At 40.2% G+C, this 21285-nt stretch overlaps 2 protein-coding genes across 2 annotated transcripts; one reads left to right on the top strand and one right to left on the bottom strand.

Annotated features, from left to right (window-relative positions):
• Window positions 1–3942: 3942 nt before the first annotated feature.
• lsm4 (LSM4 homolog, U6 small nuclear RNA and mRNA degradation associated) lies at window positions 3943–6653 on the bottom strand. Its single transcript, XM_023843581.2, has 5 exons — window positions 6480–6653; window positions 5953–5994; window positions 5429–5527; window positions 4638–4821; window positions 3943–4446 (listed from the first exon to the last, which is right to left on the bottom strand). The coding sequence occupies exons 1-5, from the start codon at window positions 6480–6482 to the stop codon at window positions 4349–4351; spliced, it is 426 nt and encodes a 141-aa protein (XP_023699349.1). The 5' UTR covers window positions 6483–6653; the 3' UTR covers window positions 3943–4348.
• Window positions 6654–8645: 1992 nt separating this feature from the next.
• On the top strand, window positions 8646–21038 carry pgpep1 (pyroglutamyl-peptidase I). The gene is made up of 5 exons (XM_023843964.2): window positions 8646–8868; window positions 15686–15738; window positions 16525–16641; window positions 17022–17254; window positions 17902–21038. The coding sequence occupies exons 1-5, from the start codon at window positions 8835–8837 to the stop codon at window positions 18095–18097; spliced, it is 633 nt and encodes a 210-aa protein (XP_023699732.1). The 5' UTR covers window positions 8646–8834; the 3' UTR covers window positions 18098–21038.
• The last annotated feature ends 247 nt before the right edge of the window (window positions 21039–21285 follow it).

The raw sequence follows: 21285 nt of genomic DNA, 5'->3' as shown, positions 1-21285 counted from the left end.
TGTCTGTAGTACCGCTCATATTTTTTTTCAAAACCACAGACCTCAGTCAGCCGCCTCTCTCCTTTTAGTGCATATTTCTCAGTGTTTATATGTATCTGTTCCGATGGCCTTACATTTATGAATAAAACTCAGAGCTTTTGGGAAGTTTCCAAGGCATGAATAAAAGCTGAAATATTAAAAGTAACTATTAAGTTAATCTATAATGAGACTTGGCTCACAAATAACCAAGCTCTAAAACATAAGTCACTGTTATCTCCTGTCCTTCAAAAAAAGATCTTTTAATGACCGTAACATCTTTCAAAAATCTACCATTATATGGCAATAATATAGCTTGATATGTGAAATATTCTAAAAGTGTGTAATGGAAAACATAAATTAAGTTGCTATTAAGTATGGAACATATCAAAACAAGTGTGGACAAACGTGGACTCCACTGTCACTGCAGGATCTGAGGCAACCATGGGTTTGAGTCGTGCGTGGTTGCCGATCTGAGTCAGCTGTGTTAAACTATTAAAGAATAAAACTCTTCAAGCAATAAAGTATAGGAGGTATTTTCTGCAAAAAATAAAATTAAAATGAAATAGCACCATTTGCATTTTAATTTTCTACTCATGTATGAGTCAGATGTGAAAAAATAAAATTAAAAACCCTTTTTCTCTTTTCATTTTCCAATTTGACTGTTCATTTCCTACTTTGACCTTGAAAATGAAAAGCCACTACATGTAAACATATGTTAATCGGAGCAGAGCAGTGGGAGAAGCTATGGATCGCTGCTGTGCTTCTCACTGCGTTTGTGGATTCCGTTCTCTCTCACTGCGTTTGTGGATTCCGTTCTCTTTGTGTTTCTTGGCCGTGGTCATGGTTAGTTTGGGCGACCAAGGTTTCAAATTGGAAAATGAAAAGATAAAAAGGGTTCTTAATTTTATTTTTTTTAATTGTTCACATCTGACTCATACATGAGTGGAAAATTAAAAAGCAAATGGTGCTATTTAATTTTGCAGGATTTTTGCACACAGACTTTGGAAACTAAATGGCAAAGTGGAGACTGTATTTTCATTTTATCATTTTCATTTTATTTTTTGCAGAAGATGTCTCCCATAATAAAGGACTTTACACCATCTGCCAAACTTGTACCCTTACCAATAATAGAAAGTTAAGGCCCATCTCCTCTACTTGCATAAATTTTCATAAAATGGCCGATTAAGCTGTATCTGTATTGGCAGTCCCTCGCAAGGCAAAGTGAGGCAAGTTATTTATATAACAATTCAGATGCAAGGCAATTCAAAGCACTTTACAAAGGCAGAAGGACACATTTAAATAAGACATTAAAATCACACGTAAAAGAAAAAAATGCCCAAAAGCCAAAGAAACAAAAATAGTTAAATAAATAAAGTTACATTGTAGGAAAGGAATATACACATTTTTTTGTATTTGGCTTGCGTTTAGTTAGTTTTAGGTGTTTTTGTATTTCAGTGCCGGTACATGCGTGACTCAAATCCACAGTTGATTATGTATGAAGATCATACAGTTGATTAGTGACAAGTTCCCAAAAACTAAACTAGAGCCAGAAGGAGAAGAAGGTATGATCTTTAGTACTGAACTGAGCAGATCTAGTTTCTACTGAATATAAGTATGCAACATTACTTTTTGATTAAAAAGTTATCACATTCTGTTCCTGGTATGAATTTACAGCTTTGAAACCACCCATGGGTACATTTCCATAAAAAATATATGAGCATAATTATACTAATAAAAACCACAAGCAAAAGAGCAGCACCACTTCTGCATAAAGAAAGCATGAGGTTGCTACGGAAACCCTGAATGCCACTGGACCTCAAACCGTCTCTTGTACCCATGGCTAATGACATATTCCAAGCTGCCCGGGTAGGTATTCCTGGCTGTAAACGTCAGTGAGGAGGAAAGAGGATCAAATGAGCTGGGAGCTGTAACCGCAGCGGACCACCTTGACCAAGACTGATTGTGTTACGCTCAGAACATTGTGTTCAGCTGCCACTGCGATGTGTGTGGTTTCATCTGAGAAGCAGAAGCCACTAAGAAATCCAAAAACACTTGATGTGAACATAAAGGTCTTGATAACACGACATCAGTTTGACAGGTACAGTCAAAAGCACTACTGCAGCTGTGGAATAAAGATACAGTAGAAGTGGTATTTATCTTATCACACTTCTATAAATACACGAGAACACCTGGTCGTACAAATAGCCAAGTATCTCAAGGAAACCAATGACGTTCACAGCCTGCCTGCATCAGCAGCACAGAATGAGCATCCTTTAATCACTATGGCAACACTGACATGGAGCATGACGCAGGATGGCTGTTGGGAGCTGGGATACAGCGCTGTGAGGTGACAGCATGGGTGGGGGCTCCACAAGAGGGGAAACTACTGCTGAGATCATTACTGCAGGCTCCACGTGACCTTCCAGCTGGAGCCGCGGGGAACAACTCAAAGCTACCCGGCCTGCCCATATCTATGCAGATAAACACGCTTTATCCTTTATAGCAAACTTAAGATGTTAAAGTATTTTGACATTATTTAAAATATTAAAAGTGCACAGAGAAATGCAAGTGTCTTCCCTGATCAACTCAAACTCAAACAGAAATTTGCATCGATTTAAGCCAAAGTTAGGATCTGTGCAGCCAGGTGCATGTAGCCCAGTTTGCTAATTCTTCATGCATCTGACATAAACAGCCGAACTGACAACATCCGCAATTTAAAGGTGAAAATTAACTTCCAATAAACTGGCCTCTTATTCCCAGTTTAGTCACGTATCACCAAACAAAATGTGTCCAAAAGCGAGAAACTTCATTAGCTAAAAAAATCCTTCTAAAACATTTACAAGGCCTGTAAAATGCAACACAAACACCACCAATTTACCATATATTGGCCCAAAAAAAAAAAAATCTGTAGAGCCAAGCTGAGAAAAAAACATGCTAAATACGACTGCTTACATGCGGCAATTATATTTTTAAGACTAAACTTGAGGATTTCTGTCCCATAACATATGGGGAATACTCAGATATAGGCATTCACAGAATAGTAAACATTTGCTCAAAACCAAAAAGTAAAAAATAAATTGCTATTCTGAACCTGAATCAGAAATATGACAAGCCCATCCATCGCAGATCCTTTAGTGCTTACAGAACACAAAGTCACTGCTTTGTTCTGGCGAGTAAATTTAGTTAAGGCACATCCTGCCTCAGGATGGATTTCCATGTGACAAATATTAGATTCAAGATTCATCACTTATAGTTATACAACATTTACTGAAATGTAAATCTAGTCACTCCTAAGAATGTGCAAGTATATTAAGAAAACTGATTGCAGAAAAATTTGAGAACACACTGACCTGAAGTATTAAAATAAAAGAAGATTGTGTGCATATGTTGAAAGTACAGTATTTCCGTGTATATTAAAGTGCTGTTTGTGCAATGAACAATAGTTCTAAGGCAAGTGTGTGACAGCATTATGGATACCTTATGAAGTGTTCACAAAAGGAATCTTACAGAGAAAAACACTAAGCACAATTATCACATTCGGTGGAACTCATCATTCATAATTATAATTATTTAAAATCTCCTCCTATTAAGTTTAAACATTGGTGTACTAATACTCCATCCTCAATTATTAAAACCTATTAATCAAAACCTCCCAACCTAAGAAAGGAGGCATTCCTTGAAAGTCACACATAGACCAAAGTTAGGTGGCTATAGCTGGGTGCAGACTATGCTCTTTACATCCCAAAGAACTTTGCGTGTTGAGCTTCAAGCCCACATTCCTCAAAGGGAGAGTGCACAGTGCCCATGATGACAAAACTCTGCACATACAAACTACCAGGCGTTCAACAGCCAAGAATAACAGCTTTCAAAACAATATGTATCAGAATGTAGCTTATCTCCGCATTCCAGAAATGAGTTCAACAATTTAGGATTAACAGAAATGGTTTATTATTAACATTCCCAATACAAATAACTGAACATTGCTGAAGACAAAAAGCGCATACAGAGGACACACACCATGTCATCAAATACAAGTTATTAAACTTATAGTTTGTAGCATAATGCAAACGAGACAAGTACATTTCACCTAATAGGGAGCTGTTTGTTTAACACGACTAGTGATTTTCTTCCGAACACATCACGTTATAAATCAACAGTCTTTGTTTCAGCAATAACAGTCCTCCACAAAAAAAAAAAAAAGGAAAGTCAAACTGTGACGTGGCATCCGGCACGGCCGGGCAGTCGCAGGACAATGACTTGTTCATGCCAAAGGAAAATTTCACAGGGAAAACAGAAGGGGTGTGTGCCTGGGGAGGCCGGGTGTCCCTCTTCAGTGCTGGTTCTTGACCCCCTGAGGTTTACCAGGCTTCTTCTCTTGTTGTCCGCGCCCAGCCCCGGGCATGCCTCTGCCCCGACCACCAAACACACCTGCAGGGTTGTAGGACGGTGCCTTTAACCAGATCAGAAACACTGCACACGGAACGCATTCTGGCATTTATTCCCGCCCTACCTCTGCTGGACACCGTGCCGTACCTGCACCTGCTCGCCACCCTGACCAGACCTACCTCTGCCAGCATCGAACCGTACCCGCACCTGCTCGCCAACCTGACCAGACCTACCTCTGCCAGCACCGCCGCCTCTTCCTTTCTGCTGCATCTTGTTCTGCTGCATGCCGCCTCGCCCACGACCCTTGGACACCACCTCCTCCTTCACCATGTCAATGATCTCGTCAGGGATGCGTAGATACTTAATGGTGCTGCCTCGGATGTAGCATTCTGGCATCCTCCAAAACTTATCTCCATCCTGCACAATTCAGCGGGAGCAGAAAGCGACGGTGTTAAAACTGGAAGTTTTTCACTCCCTGCCAGCTTCAGCCAGGTCTCCCCTTTAGGGCCAGCCAGGTCTCCCCTTTAGCAGCTGTTTCAAAGTGCCACCTAGTGGACCTTCCTGTAGTTACTCATAATGTAACAAGTATGCCTAATCTACAAGCACACAAATGTAATACAAATCCTCATATGTTCTGCACATAATGTAGTGATCAATTATATGCCATTTAATAATAATTACATTATATGCCATTATGTTGAGTTTTTTTTTTTTTAACATTAATTCTGTTGTTTATTGTATTGTGGATGTTATACATTTATTTATTGCATTTGTATTTGTATGTAGTACCATTGGGGACCCACGGGGAATAGTATTTCCAGGCACTGTAACTGTACACAGATTTACAAAGAATTCTTGAGTTTTACAACATGTTTTTTACTTTATATGGAGATATTACGTACACTTCTAACACTACAGGTCGATATACTTCCATTACACGCAAAATTAAAATTTTATGTTAAGATTCTAATGCATCATATCAGTAAATCACCCCCAAGCAGAGGTTGTCTCGTGAGTGACTTACCCTGGATGTGCAGATGACTTCTCGCAGGTTGATGTTCATCCAGTTGTCACAGCTGACCAGATGGCCGTTGTAGGTCTCTCCATTCTTCAACTCCACCAGCTGAGGATGAAAGCATGTCAGAACTACTATAGTGTGCATCACAGATGAGACAAGGAGATAGTGGCTGTCAACATTAAAAACTGCAACCTAAAAGCATTTCAGATACTTTATTTACTGTATCACTTTCGATAACCCCGAGCAGGTACCTTTAAACAAAACTAGCATTTGTCACAGAATAAAGTTTTATGCAGGAAGAACGCACAGATGCCTCATAAGGTGACATTTCTCATTACAAGTGGACAAAATCTGAATTACAGGTGTGTTCAATGCGAGTAACAGGCTTAACAGTGGCAGGTTCAGGTCATAGGAAACTAAGCTTTAGCTGGAAAACGCATGAATCGAAAATCACTCCTTCGTTAAACTCTGAATGGGGGATCAGGCTGGTAGGTGTGGGAGGCAATAAGTGATTCGGTTTCATTGCTTACCATTGGGTGATTCTGTGCAGTCTTCAACAATGACAGGGGCAGCTGTGGAGCAAAGATTTCAAACGAAAACTGAAAGTCACTCTATTTGAGTCTGTAACATATGCGCTCTAGTCACCACTACCGAAATATCCTACCAGAAACATTTAACGATAGACATACACGGTGCATATGCATAATCAAAAGGAAAGCACTAAAATTTTCTGCACTGAGCCTTCAGTACAGAACTGTAAGTGTTACAAGAATAATGGCGTGTCAATCACATGGAAATTAGGTTTATATATATCGTTTGCTTTAAGGCGACAAAACCCTGAAAGTAAACTCTGCTGGGGGGAAAACTGTGTAAGAAAAGGTACGTTTAAGGTTTAGCAAATCAGCGCTAATAGCGGAGCTGGCTGGCTGAGGGCCGCGCGCCGGATGCCTGCGTGAAACGGCGCTCTCGCGGGTACGCGGCGGATAAAACGAGCACGATAACTGCGCTCATTTATCTAGCCATTCACAACTCGCCGTTTACCAAGTCAAATCCTTACCATTTTTAATCAGTCAAATCCAGTACCGTATGTGTTAGTGCTTTACCAGAACAGTTCCCACTTGTTTCGACTGTGGTTGAAAAGACAGGCGCATACCCAGTCTATCTCGGCCTACCCATGATCCTTCCCTCGATCCCTATTTACGAATCGCACCAGCCATAAAAGCGATAGAACAACGGAAGTGACGGGATGTCCCGCCCATCAACAGCAAGGTCACCAATTTTACTTCCGGGTGGCGGCCCAACACATTTACCTGTCCGTCTTTAGTCACCCACTCCTATCGTTCCTCTTTAAACTTTCAAATTAGATAACTGATTTGAAATATATTACGGCACCAAAGTCACAGATTAATACCAGATAAAATCACGTGAAGTGTTTGAAAAACATTTTATTCGTTTTGTACGTCGTCGCCTCTAGAAAAGCAAACACAAAATAATGGATAGATATATGTTTTTTGTCGTGTTGAAAATATGTCAAAGGCTATAAAGGGTATATAAAATACACATGATAAAGTAGTGTATAAACATTAAAAGAACTCCACTCATATGTCTTGGAACTAACGCAGGAAACCCACGCAAAACAGGCAGAAAAGGGAAACACTATGTACTGAGTACGTAACTGGCGTCAAACACCCAACCCTGAAACTGATAGTTATTGTGCCGTCTACGGTGTTTGCGATTGGCATCATGGAAATGTGTGAGAAAGGCTAGTGCGCTAGCCCCCTCTCGTGGCGAAAAGAGTGTACTTCTGCGAAGCATCTGCAGATATTTGGCTATTTTGAAAGTCCAGTCGCGGACCAGTTCCTTCCTCAGTTGTTTTTGGAAAACTTCTGCTCAAGTACTCTGCTCAAGTACTCTCAGAATTGAATAACCACAAACTTTATCTTAATCCAACAAAAAAAAATATTTGTTGAAGTAGTAGAAATTTGTTTTTTAGTCTCTTGATCAGTCGAGTCAAAATCCATTTTAGGAAAGTTTGCAGTACTGGGAGATTAAAGTGTTTTGTGCCCTGAAGCCATGCGTAATGCCTTACTTTATAACATGTATTCAAATGCGTGGTACGGTTGAAGGTGAAAATCAATAGAACTACAGAAAACATACGTTGTACGCAGATATGATTCATTCATGTAACGTTTAAACAAGAATGAAAACTATCAAATAAATGCGACCAGCTAGACCCAATATTGTAAACATTTAAACATTTTGAAATATTTCGACAGTACAATAATATTACATAAAAACTGTTGTCACTAGACAGTGCAGTGAAATGTCATTTAGCAGCAGTACAGAATATACAATACGCATGGACAAGGACAATAAATATGGAACACACGTGTATAGGCAAAGGAATACGCAATATGAAATAGAATGAAATTGCTGTTTTGTTACAGAGGTCATTTTTATGTTTCGCAAGTGAATTGTCCGGGTTTAAGACGTTTTCTGGGTTATTAACATCCGATTACTACCCGACAAAGACTTCTTCGGTAACCGTGGGCTTTTTGTGGTATGGCGTCGAGGGCATTTGGCCATGTCTTTTATACGAGTAGCACAATGTTTCAAGAGCTGACACTGATGTAAAGCATGTAATTTCTCACAATGTATTCATAGCTGGAGTAACTTTCTTGGTACATTGGGCATCCAGTGGTAAGCAGCAGAAGTACTGTTGATAATAAATTTCTTTACGTTATTGGATAATTTTACATATCTAAACGTGACAGATGTTCGCTCTTCGACATTTTAAAATATTCCGGTACACCCAATTATTAATAGTTGAACTCTAGACTGAATGTAAGAGCTCCTATTGAGTGGTAATTAAAATAATTCAATGTAATTCGTCGGCACGCCTACGGAGGGTGTTTTATGACGATAGACAATAAATATATGCAATGTAAATAATTATTTAAATAATAATTTAAATGATTGTTTAATCGACTAGGCCAGATTAGATCTATTGTGACTTAGTTTGCTATATAACCAGCCAGATGTTATAGGTTTTTTTCTGGTATAATTTAAATTGTAATTTAAATAATCATTTTAATATCAATATAAACAATAATTTAAATAATAATTTAAATCAGAATCATTATTTATTGATACACGCCAGCATAACTGTCCGATTATTTGAACTAGATCACAGGCAGCCAGCGGACGCAGGTGCTGTGCGTGATGACGTCAGACGCCGCCGACGGAGGCGAAAAAGGGGGAATTAAAGTGAATCCGTTGGTGGGGAACAAAGTACGGAAGGAGGGGAGCGGCGGCCAGGGAGCGGGGCGAATTAGCACAACTTACTCTCTGTTAGTATATATAGGTAGGGTTATAGCGTGGTACATGTGTGTGTAGTCCTGAAAAAGAGATAATGGACAACACCAGGCGGACTGTTGTGGTGACAGGTAAGTGTGCTGACAAGTTGGCTTTTCGATGTACAGTGTCCGTGTAAAGTCCACTTCTGGAGGCGTCGGTAGGGAACGCCGCAGTAGCCCGGATAGCAGAGACTTTTTCTTTCGCTAATGAATTAAAAATGCCCCCACATTCCAGGAGCGTTGGGTCTCTAGCCCCTGCCTTGGTTGTGTACGGGTGACTGTTTAGCTAGCTGCTGGAAGCCCCGGCGTTAGCAGCAGGCTGTCGCTTGGCTGATACAAGGAGCATAAAGACGTACCGGCGTGGCAATGCAGGACGACGGCTAAATATTTGTGCAAATAAAACCGTTGAAATAGCTCTTCAGCCGCGGAGGCTGTGCCATCTGCTTTGCTGCATCACTGCCCCTTTGTGGATCAAGAAATCAAAGTTGAGAGTTGCAACATACTGGGCGGAAAATGACACGGAGCACCAATATATCCCGTGATGTTTGTGCAGTTGGAAACTTCAGAACTCGGCCGTGGAAATGGATGTTGATCATTAAAAGGAGGGAATAAAGGATCAGTACGCCCTTCTGCTGCCGTCGCCCTGCCCTGCTTCCAGACACAAAGCCCCCCGTATAAATCTCGGGTGGGCAAATAAAAGATGCAGGTCGCCTTGGAGCCCCGAGGAGCACAAAGGCGCTTAACAAGTAGATATGGACTCCCCTGTCTATTTTCCAGCTTTCCCTTCAAATTGATCGCAATGTTTCCCCTGTAGAAAGGAACATACGATTAATGAGGGGCAAAGGCTGGTGCGAGGCTTTAAGGTTGCGACGGTTTGCCTTTTCTTTCCCGTAAAGCCGTATTTCTCGAGTAAAATGCACAAGTTATTTTTCATGGCATGTATCTTCTTTAAAGAATTACAATTTGTTTATTGTAAGCTACTCTCTGTCTAGTCATTACCAGTTTGGTGATTTCCCAACAAACTTAATGCTTACCTCATTCGTTAAAACGTAGAAGATATAGCACACATTTATGGGAACTCGGGCCTGTTACACTAAGGAGTATTTTGCAGACTCACTGATGCGTTATTATTTATGTCTAAATAATCTTGATCTATAAATGCGCTCTCTCCCCTTCCCTCCAATATTTACTTTTTAGTGTCTGGTACCTTTCCTTCTATCTCACTTCTTCTACAGAGTGACTATTTACGGAACATATGGTCAGTGCATAGCGTCTCAGTAGCACTTTGCTCTGTATAAACTGTGTTATGCAGTGAAACGTCATCTTGGTCACAGTGAATCCTGATAGTATTTTGCTTCTGCTATATATGGTGTTCTGTATTTGCTATGCAATCCAGAGGAAAATCCTTTGATTAACTGTCTGCTGTCTTGCTTATGTTACCTACAGTACTGTAAACAAGGGTCACATACACAGGGGCGCAGGAGAAATTATTGTTGGGGGCGGGGGGAACCAAACAGTGAACAAAAGGTGTCATCTTTTGAGCTTATCCAGCCATGCTTGCTGAGGCATTTGGTGCGATTTGAGCTAATAGTTTGACACTAAACATTTTGATTGACACTAGCCAACATATATGCATACAATGTTACTTTGTTGTCAGTCACCCACAAATGGCCTATTGGATGATACCATGAACAGGTAGCCTTCTCTACAATATTTTGCAAGTTGAAATTTGCTGAGCCCCAGTACTGTAATGTGACACATTTTTAGATTTAATGTATAATGTAGCGTTACATATTATGTGAGGACTCATTCATACATTTATTGCCATATTCTAACACAATTTTATATTAGGTCAAACTTAGATGAAATTGTTAGCCTTGTTGCAGTAACGTAAATTAACCTGAGAGAATTTTTGTCCTATGTTGAGCGTTGCATCCAGCATACGCTGGGCATAGATTATATTAGGGCTGCCGCGATTAGTCCACGTAGTCATTGACGTCGACGCTGAATCAATATTTTAAATCAACGCATCATTTTTAAAAATGATTTTAGTAAAATTACCTTTGTGGATTCTAAAACGCTTAAATTCATTTTGACAAATATTTTCCTTTAATATCACTACACGATTATGGGATTAGTTCAAATTATCACAAAACAAAAAGGTGGTTTTACACTGTGCAGACTGCGATGACACACCACGGCAGTACTAGCGCTATGCATGAGCACCTGATGAGCGAACTCATAGGCGCTATTCCGGACGAGGGATCGCCAGAGTAGGCAAACCACCCTAAGTGCTGTCTATTCATGTTTATTAAATTAGCATTAGAATGGAGATCTTTTTGATAACTTTTGTCCTTGTAGCTGCTAAATGCTCATTATTAAAGCCATAAAGTTCTTTATCTGCTAAATTAGAATCTCCATTTGAATAAGTGTAAAAATGTTTAGGCTAAAATCTGGGCTCTTTCTACCTTGATTGGTGGTGCCAGTGTGTGTGTGCATGCACGTTGGGTTAGTTGGGACCAGTGTTCTTCTCATAAAGTAAAACTGAAACAAAACACACTAAATAAAGGAATGATTTATGAACTAAAATTATGAAATAAAAATGAAAACCATATTTACAAAAAAAGTGTCACTTTCATCTGCAAAATGAACCGCCACACCACCAACATCTTTACCTTGTTTAACCACAGTATTACCTCACTTAAAAGAATATGTAGCTGCTGAGCTGTCCCTTCCTTCATTGTGACTTCAGTGCTTATCGCATGTGTTGCATGTGGCATGTTCTGCTAACCAAATTGAACCATGAGCATACCCCAAATTTATACAGGTTACTAACTTTTGGGCATCACAATAAGCATCTCATTCATATTTTTAGGCAAACTACTACTCTGCTTTTCGAATTGCGGGCAGAAAAGCCAGCGTCCATTATCTAAAGCCCTGCAGTGGTATACGGTTTGTTGTTGTCGTCAAAATAAAATTAGCTTAAATGAATCATTCAACCTGATTTTCTAGAGGAAAATTAATCTTTTAGATTAATTGACCAATTGGTAAAATAGTCAATAGATTAATCCGTAGAAAAATAATCATTAGTGGCAGCCTTAGATTATATAGAATTTACGACTATTTACATTGCTTGCTCTCTATAGTAGTGCTTTATTTTTTTGGATTGTTTTTTTTTCTGTATTGCATGCAGCTTTGGTCCATGTGACCAAAAATGCATCCAGCACAACTTGGGCAGTTGAGTTCTCCACTTGTTCAGGAACCAAAACCTGCAATGGCAGAATACAGACGGAATGAATGAATGAATGAGGCACGTACATGTTTTTGAATAAAATGTCTTAGAAAGTGACATCAGTGTTTGAGTTATTTATCCGTCATTAAATCACTGGGTCATCATGGAAATGGAGCATTTTAAAGCCATTTGTAGGCTAATGGGAATGCCTGCACTTTACAATGTTAACCTGCAAACGGAGTTAAAAGGAGACTGTGGCAATGTGTCTAACACGCAACCTTATTTTGGGATGCTGTTCACTTATTGTAGTTTTTTTTTTTTTTGTGAAGGGACAGATTAGGGTGTGTGTGCGTGCGCGTGCGTGTGCGTGCGTGCGTGCGCTACCTCACACCTGCACATACATACTTAGGCTTATTTTACAAATGGATAAGCGATACTCTAATATGAAAATCTGTCACATTCTTCCATTTTGATCTTGCTGCTGTTCTCAGCTCAGCCACCTAAGTAATTGCCATTGAGATATTTTTCTAGCTTTCGGTGTTGACTCATATTGTTACTTGTCTTAAAGCTCCAGCTGGGTGATTTTTATGTGTGGAAATGCTCTGTATTGAAAACCACAAAGACTAGTATGCAAATGAATGATATGAGGCATGGCTATTGTGGACATCTTGTAGAATTTTGTGATGTGACATAGTGTACGCATACTTTAAATAATGCAACACATTAATATGAATAGGGCTAATGCACTGATAACATGGGTGAGGTCAATTAATGTAGAAGATTCTTCAGTTTAGCGGCTACATGACATCATGAAGTGCCATCAGATTTTCTGGCAAGGAAACTCAAAGGGGATCAGTTCTGACTTTTATATTTATGTGATCAGCAAGGATTTGGTATCACGTTTTGTAGTCTTCTGGGTTTGGCTGGATAATTTGTAGCTGGTGAAGTTTTGTTTTTTTAATTCATATTATTAAATGATATTGATGTATCCATATGCAAGCTTCATTACAGTCTTTCATAAGAATATGAAGCCAACTGGAGTTGGAACTGATCTGGGGAGTGTATTGGAAAGGCCTGTCCCGTTTTGTTTTAAACCTTTTTTTATTGCTTTGAATCCAAAAGTATTTGTTCTGTTATTAATGTACAGTTGTAGGTGGTGTTCAATATATATAAGAATCCCACAAAGAAGTAATGTTTTTCTGTCAATCTGTTAGTTAGCTAAGAACACCGCAGAATGACCTCAGTGGAGTCATACAGGGCATTTAAAATGTCAGACTGTTCTGCTTGAAGAAGGTGCCCCAGACAGCCATGACCGACTATATTTGTGGATGATGTTAAGTGTATTCAGTGGCCCTTCCTGAACATTAGCTGTGTTTGTTCTGAAGGGGATCTGCCTTTGGTTCCCTGTTGGCCTACCTACTGGTAGCCATGGTGACAGCTTTCAAAAATGTTTGTTTTTTGATGTGCAGTTTGAGGAGCTGCCGCTATTCAGGATGTGTGATCATTGCCTTGTGGTTTGCTTGTAAGCAGCCTCAGTCAGTCTTGCATAAGCACTCGGCCAGTACAGAGTCCGGCTGAGCGTGCGGCTGATCCCGGGCTACACCGGATGCAGTCACACACAGCATCACACTGTGAGCAATTTATAGACTACAGTTAACATAGCTGCAAGGTTTTGGACTGCATGTGTAAATCGGAGTAATTGGCGAAAACATGGGGGAAAACTCCACACATGGTCAGAACCACTGAGCTAGCAAGCCATGTGAGTAAAGGAATACGTCATTATTTCTGTTAAAGTGGAAATGATTCATTTTAATGTTCTGTGTTTGTCAGCGTAGGATATGATGAATTCACAGATCAAACTGTCATGAGTGTTAAGCTGCTAGTCATCGCCAATCTGGACTGCAGCAGTATTAGCGGAGTGGCGGGATTGGGGAGCAAAGAGCTTCACTCTAAAGTAAGGAGCCTGGTGTGAGCAGCCGGGTGGATTCTCGGCAGCTGAGGAAGGCAGTGACTTTCTCCGACAGCTTTTCTCATAAGTGAAATTTATTTCAGCAGTGCTATAGCAATGTTTTTACGCCAATTTTAATTTTATTCTGGAAAATGGCAGCTCCTGCGACACAATTACAACATTGCTCTAACACAAGGGCCATGGGTTCAAATCCCAAGGAGCACACTAAGATTTTAACCCTTCCCTCCACTGTAAGTCCGTTTGGATAAAAGCATCAGATAAATGAATCAAATGTAAATTACATTTACATGTCATGGAGATGGTCCCAGTAATGGCTGCTGTCAGCTGTTATACTTGTAACACTGACAGTGTTTTGAGTCTTAGATAAGGTTGCAAAATTCTGGAAATTTTCCTGTTAATTCCCATATTTTCCCATGGAAAGTTTCCAATTTGTAGTATTTCCAAAATTCCCCAGCTTATCTTCCCATGGAATGGAAATATTCTGCAAAGTTTCTGGAAATTTTCCATCCCTTTGCAACCCTAGTCTTAGACTTTGCTTACGGCCCCCACCTCCCCCCGTCACTGCTAAGGCTGTACTATCAAGCATTTTTAAATCGCTGTCTTGATTCACCTGTATGTGATCTCATTCTTGTATGACAGCGATTCTTCAGTATTTGCATTAGCAGGGAGATCAGTTGCATTAAAGCAAGCTCTACCCCTTCCTCCATGAGCTGTCTACACTGGCAGGACTGTTTCACCACCAGATGAGCTGTACACAGGAAGAGGGGGCAGATTGTTTTCTAATCTAATGTGTGTGACGAGGTGAAAGCAAAAGCTTCGAAAAACGAGAAGAAAATGATTCCGACTTGAACATACTGCTGGTGACGGTGAGGCAGAGGGAAGAAATTTTTCCAACTCCAGTTTAAGCAATAATGTTGTGCTTGTACTGAAAAAGGGGTCGGATTTGCTTGTGTGGATTTTATTTTCAGATGAACACAAATTTGTGATAAAATCATTTGTTTTGAAGGTGTTACAATGAAGTTCCTTTAGGGTTTCATGTTTAAGAAACTGGAGTGTGCTGTTCCTGTTCTGCAAAGCTGATGTGACAGCTTTATTTCAATAATGATCATATTGTTTGTTCCATCTTCATAAAGACAATGCTTATTATAATAACAATAATTATAACAACAATGATAAATTATTTAGAGAGATGCATTACTCAAATTGTGTGAGAAAATCAGTCTCAATTCTGAGTGAAATTGTGACTCATATTTTACCCCGAATCATGCAGCTCTAAATGATTAAACATATGGTAGCTCAATAAACCATGACTCAATAAACCATGCGGTCTTAGGCTCACTTCGGCAGGTCTTGTGATGCACCGTGTCCTTCTCATTGAAGTTACTCTTTGTTTTAGTGTTGTATTAAGTAATATTTATCTCTACTATCACAATTTCTTTTTCAATTGTGCTCGACTATTTTATCAGCTAAATTGATTTGTGATGAGAGTAGCTTTGGGTAACGAAAATGTGCCTATTTTAAAATATTTATTCTTGTGATAGAATTAGGAGATATTAAAAGGAAACGGAGCTGCTTGCATGAAATTTAGCAACATGTTTCATTATGCTTAAATGTATGAAGTAGGACTGCCATGATTACTCTTAAGATGTTCCTCATTGATTATTCCAGTGTATATGTGTGATGACTTGGGTGGCTTCTGCGTGCAGGTTTTGGCCCCTTCGGAGAGCATGCTGTCAACGCCAGCTGGGTGGCTGTGCAGGTAGGAGCATCTCCAGGCCTCCAAACACACCGCAGGACTTCCCATATGTTTAAGCTTCTGCTTCCTGTCTGCCGGTTTGCTGGTGCTGAGATCAGCCAGTGAGATTTTTGTACTCGTCTTTTTAATGTTGCAGGCCGTTAAATAAAATAAATAAACCCTGATACTTTCGAGATGAAAGTACATGTTAAAGGTATAGACAATGTACAAACACACCCTGTGCTGCCTGCAACCCCCCCCCCCCCCATTTCCCTGAGTCACCATGCAGTCACAGGTTATGAATGAGAAAGAGAGGGAGGGGTGGTCTTGGTGCTGCCTCAGATGGGGGATGGGTCCTTTGCTTTACTCAGGACAATGCCTGTCAGGGTGTCTAGACAGACCTGATAAGGATATTAAGTGCAAACAAAGAGCGGCTTTGTGGCCGGGTCGGGCATTTGGTCAGATGGGCTTCGTTTTGATATTAATGGGCCTTGAGGCTGGGGCTTTGACCGCAGCCTCATGAGGGCCACGCTGGCCTCTGCACCAGCTCACACTCTAAATGGTCCCAATGGAGTATTTTTAGAGATTTGCACGTTTCTGTTTCACTTACTGCTTGTCTGACTGAACCAGAATCAAGTATTAGACAGTGCTTACCTGGAAATTTAGATTGAAGACCTGAATCTTTTAAGTGCTATCATAAAATTGTAGCCTAAATATAGATGTGCATCATCTTCGTGCACCTACACAGCCTGGAGATGGACCTAAAAGGAACTGATTATGTTCTGCTGTCTGTAAATCATTCCTTCGCAGGAGCTGAAGAAACTGGGCTTGGGCCGCGATGTGGACCTGTATGTCTACGAGGTGCCTGTTGAGTACCAGGCAGTCCAGAGCCTGGTACCATCGCTATGGAAACAGTACCACCCACAAGTAAGAACGTAACTTTATTTTTTCACCTGAAACCAATGTCACAAGCTTCAGATGTTCAGTTTTCTGGACCTTTGCGTTAGTTTGCAGACATTGCATTTAATTTTTGTTGGCACTGAAAACCGGAGCATCTATCTGAGGACAGAAATGTGTCTCTTTCTGAGCAAGCTGAGGTGTTATAAACATCTGGCATGTTGAAACATTTGGCATGTTCAAGAAACGACAAGCTACACACCAGACAGAGGTTCAGTGATCAGTGTCCTTGTGAAAAGGTTTCCTTTGGGCCCCTGAATTGTCGTGTCACTTGTGACTCCTGTGACGTTAGTGTGTCCATGTGCTGCTGCGGATTCTGCTTTAACCTTGACCTGTCTGTCTGGTACCAGTTGGTGGTCCACGTAGGCCTCTCTGGAATGGCCACTACTGTCACCCTCGAGAAGTGTGGCCACAACTACGGGTACAAGGGCCTAGACAACTGCAGCTTCTGTCCTGACTCGCAGTGCTGTGTCGAAGGTGGGCCAGAGTGCATCGACTCGGTCATCGACATGGACTCGGTCTGTAAGAAAGTGGCGGCTTCCGGCCTCGGCGTGGCTGTGTCCATGTCCAAAGACGCTGGAAGGTGGGCTCCCGTGACCTGGAGACGGCCGTCCAGTCACTTCTGACGGAATGTAATTTACTAAATAATCACCATAATGTGTAATAATGTGAAATGCTTTTCCACCTGCTTCCTGGATAATATTTGAAAGGAAATGTGCAACATAGAGGCAAACAAAATAGTATGAATAAGAATTCAATAACATTAAAAATAAAATGACTGCAAAATAGACAATTAAAAAATAGAGCAAAATGTATCAGCAGTTGTAAAAATGTGTGCAGTGACAGTGTGATGATGTGAAGTGATTGTTTAACTCTGCGTTTGCTTCTCATTCATTCATTAATGCCACAGGACTGTCACTTTTCTTTAATATTTTACCCGATGACTGGTGGGCCTGCTTCAGCTTGGCCTAAAATTTCATATGATGGGACTTTGATTAGGGAATAGACAGAAACATCCAGCATGGCAGGAGGCCTGCAGTCGGTGCCTGACTACACATTACACGGATGTATATGAAAAATCCTTCTCCCGTTTGTTAGTGCTGAATCGACACTGATGTTTTCACATGTTGTAGGAGTGTTTCCTTGTAATTCGTAGCACCTATAATATACTGTTATACAAGAACAGCATTCAGGTATTTATACTGAGCTCATACCTCTGCGCCTTGGCAGGTACCTATGTGACTACACCTACTACACCTCGCTGTACCTGAGCCGGGGACGCTCCGCCTTTGTGCATGTGCCCCCCCTCGACAAACCGTACGGCGCGGAGGCGCTGGGCAGGGCTCTGCAGGCCATAGTGCAGGAAATGCTGCAGCTGTTGGTGCAGGCTGAAGAGAAGATCCACTGTCAACACGCTCACTCGTAGGACGCCAGTCTGGAACAGCAGAAGCCAGCCTCTTCCTGGGATGGCAGCGGAGCGTGGTCAGCCCCATGACGACCAGACGACCTCTCTGAAGCCAGCTCCTTCGTTTGCTCCCAACTTCTGCCATACAGATGTTTTCCCTTTGGCTGTGCGTCTGCGTGTTCAGGAACGCATCCAGAAAAGTGGAGGACAGAAGTGAGATTATTTTTCCAATATGATGTCTGGCCCAAATGTGCTTATCAACTTGCTGTAACGACAGGTTATACAGTTAGAGTGAGAGGGTTCATTATCATTGTCATCGTCATACTGTAGGGTTAGATAGGGCCAGAGTGAGAGATCAGGAATCTGACACTATGTTGGCTGGAGTGCGATAAGGCACCACCGTGCCATAGTGAGTCATCCTACAGACAGACTTGTTTGTCCTTTTCACTACATCTCAGCTTTAGTTCTGCCATTTCATAACCCTTCCTCAGAGGCCCCAGTATTCCAATGTCTGTGTGTATTTCTGTGATTTTTTTTCCAGGCCAGAATTGCACCAACATGGTTTTAAGGAATGAATGATGGAAGTAATTTCAAGGTTAACTGATTGATGTGTATAGTTTCTATAATTTCATAGTTTCAAAAATGTGCTCCTATGTTTTTGGTGACTTAGTTCTATCTGCAGTGTAAATCCACTTATCTACCAGCAAGTAATGTGAATTTGCATGATTAGATGTATGTTCATTTTGAATTCCCACAGAAACTTTCGTATAACGCTCACAGTATATATTTGATAAATGGGTCCCCAGTCATGTTATTTCCTTTAAATTTAGTTGTTTTTTTTTTCCCTCAATTTCACGATGTGATTCTTAGTCTTAATCACTACAGATACTGAATTCCCAAACAGACATGCTGCTGGACTGCTGATCTCTTTCCATAGGTTTTCTTTTATAATACTGAATGCCTGTTTGCATTTGTGTTGGGTTTGGTTTATGTGGCGTGTTTTGTTTCGTGGATGCAGACTCAGGATGTTATGGGGAAGAGTCTTTGCCCCACAGCCTGAGCCTGAAGGACATAAACCTCAAAGGGACAGGTCTGGATGGGCTCTTCTTCGCTCTGCCACTGTCGCCCGCATCTCTGGCCTGTATTTTACATGAGGAAGTCTGACCTGTTCCACTGTCCTGTTTTTTCTTCTCTTTCTAAGGAGTGGTAACTGTATCTTCAATTACTAAGGTTATTCAAATCAGGGAGGTTTTTTTTAAAGTTCACACATGCCGTTTTGAATATGTTAGTCGTACACAGAATAATTCCTACTTTTTCAAGCTGACCCTGTGACTTTCTCTCTGCTCACCTGCAGCCACATACAGTATATTTATGAAACAAAGATTTTATTAAACAGTTTTATACTTAACCCTAGTGGGTCCCCATTATTGTAACCTGGGACACATCAGATTTTAAGACACAAAGCCCCATCAGTACATACCAATCTGATACTGTGAACAGATTCTAAGACACAAAACCTCATCAGTACATACCAAACTGATACTGTGAACAGATTTTAAAAGTATCCAGAACATTTACAGACCCGATTTTAAAGCAACATGATCTGCACGTTTGCTGCCATGTGAAAAGGAAATAAATTCTTAATCCGATGTACTTTCCTGGTAGTTTTGCTATGAGGGAATTTGCAATCTCTCGAAATATTAGTTTGTAGACTTTATTCCCAATAAACTGCTGAACCTCAGCCAAATTTTAGATATATTTTATAAATGTGATAGAGTGAGTGAAAATAAATTAAACATACCGGCAAACAATCTCTTCACAGTAACAGAAACGGAGTTTTGGCTCTCTGTTGTTCTGCCCCAAATGAGTCAAGCTCATCTCTCCAATGGCACTACTGAAGCACTATATCATACTGGCTATCTTACATTTTTTAAAGACATTTTTCCAAAACATTGTTTGAATTTTTGTATAAATTTTGATTATTTTTTTTTTGTTTAAATTTAATATTCTTAAATTCAGTATGTTTACCTAATTATTAGGGTATACATAGGCAACTATTCCAGTTATTTGGATAGATTAGTAAAATTGATTTTAGGTTCCTTTATTGTTTGTCTGTGCTTTTGATAGGTTATATTGATTTTCTGATGAGGATGTTTGCTGTAACCGTTAGAAAATTCCAGAGAACAATGCAGTACACAGGAACTGTTGAGCTGTCTCAAAGTCCCATTCCGTGGGTGGATCCCTGCTGCAAGGTGCACCCACTGACATAGAAGCCTGCCTTCTAACCATTACCCTGTGTGCTGAATTTTACTTTATATGAGCACAGATTCTAATTGAACAAAATAGCATTAAACCTGCATTTCGACTAAAGCTTTGGTTTTCTGGGTTTGAAGTAACAGCCCCTAGACTCAGTGTAATGAGCTGATCATTTAGTCATTTTGAATGAGTTGTCAGCTTCTTAACAATGACTGCAAAATGATATTGGGTGTGAGTGTTGTGTCATGAAAATTTGATCATAGATTGATTTTTCTGATGTGATTCTTGTTACGTTATGGAAGATCTTATGAGCAGTGCCTTTTAAAACTACAAATATGTCTCAATTTTAGAAAGGGCTGTTTAATGGCTAGCAGATTAAAAAAATTAATAAAAAGTATATTAGTAAAACTAACACATATCTACTCTATAATTCCCATTAAATGGTGTTTCCAAAATCCTGTTTCTGCAAAATTAATATGTATACCTACCTCTTATGTAATAGTTTGTTTTTATTTTTCCTGCTATAATATATTATGACACCTAAATTTTTACCAAACTCCTCTATACAGGAAATATATTTTCCCATACAGATTTGGGCTTTTGGGCTGAAACGTGACTCTTTATAACCTTGTGACCGTGAAAAGGGCTTCATGAGCCCAGTAGTTGTTCCGAATTCTCCAAATGAATAAAAGAATGTAATTTTCAATTGACTTTTGATTTTATTCCTTATTCCAATATCATTCTTCCCCACATCATACATTACTACACATTTAGCCTTTAAATTACTTTAACTGAAAGATAATTTAAATCAATAACAGACTTGCTACTCTGATGTTATACCGTGCCTTTACAAACAACATTGAACCAAACTGAATGTTTTGGACTGTGAAAGGAAACCCACACAAACGTGGGGAGAGCATCCAAACCGCACGCAGAGCCAGGAATCAAACCTG

Source organism: Paramormyrops kingsleyae, chromosome 15, assembly GCF_048594095.1.
Source record: "Paramormyrops kingsleyae isolate MSU_618 chromosome 15, PKINGS_0.4, whole genome shotgun sequence".
NCBI lineage: Eukaryota > Metazoa > Chordata > Actinopteri > Osteoglossiformes > Mormyridae > Paramormyrops > Paramormyrops kingsleyae.
This window is presented reverse-complemented; position numbering and strand designations above follow the sequence as displayed.

Bases quoted from the DNA above. Each gene is read 5' to 3' on its own strand.
- lsm4 (XM_023843581.2), bottom strand. The intron at 5,528-5,952 runs GTAAGCAATGAA...TTTCATCCTCAG, and splicing joins CTGCACAGAATCACCCAATG to CTGGTGGAGTTGAAGAATGG. The intron at 4,822-5,428 runs GTAAGTCACTCA...TGAATTGTGCAG, and splicing joins AAGTCATCTGCACATCCAGG to GATGGAGATAAGTTTTGGAG.
- pgpep1 (XM_023843964.2), top strand. From the start codon at position 8,835: ATGGACAACACCAGGCGGACTGTTGTGGTGACAG. The intron at 8,869-15,685 runs GTAAGTGTGCTG...TTCTGCGTGCAG, and splicing joins GCGGACTGTTGTGGTGACAG to GTTTTGGCCCCTTCGGAGAG. The intron at 16,642-17,021 runs GTAAGAACGTAA...GTCTGGTACCAG, and splicing joins GGAAACAGTACCACCCACAA to TTGGTGGTCCACGTAGGCCT.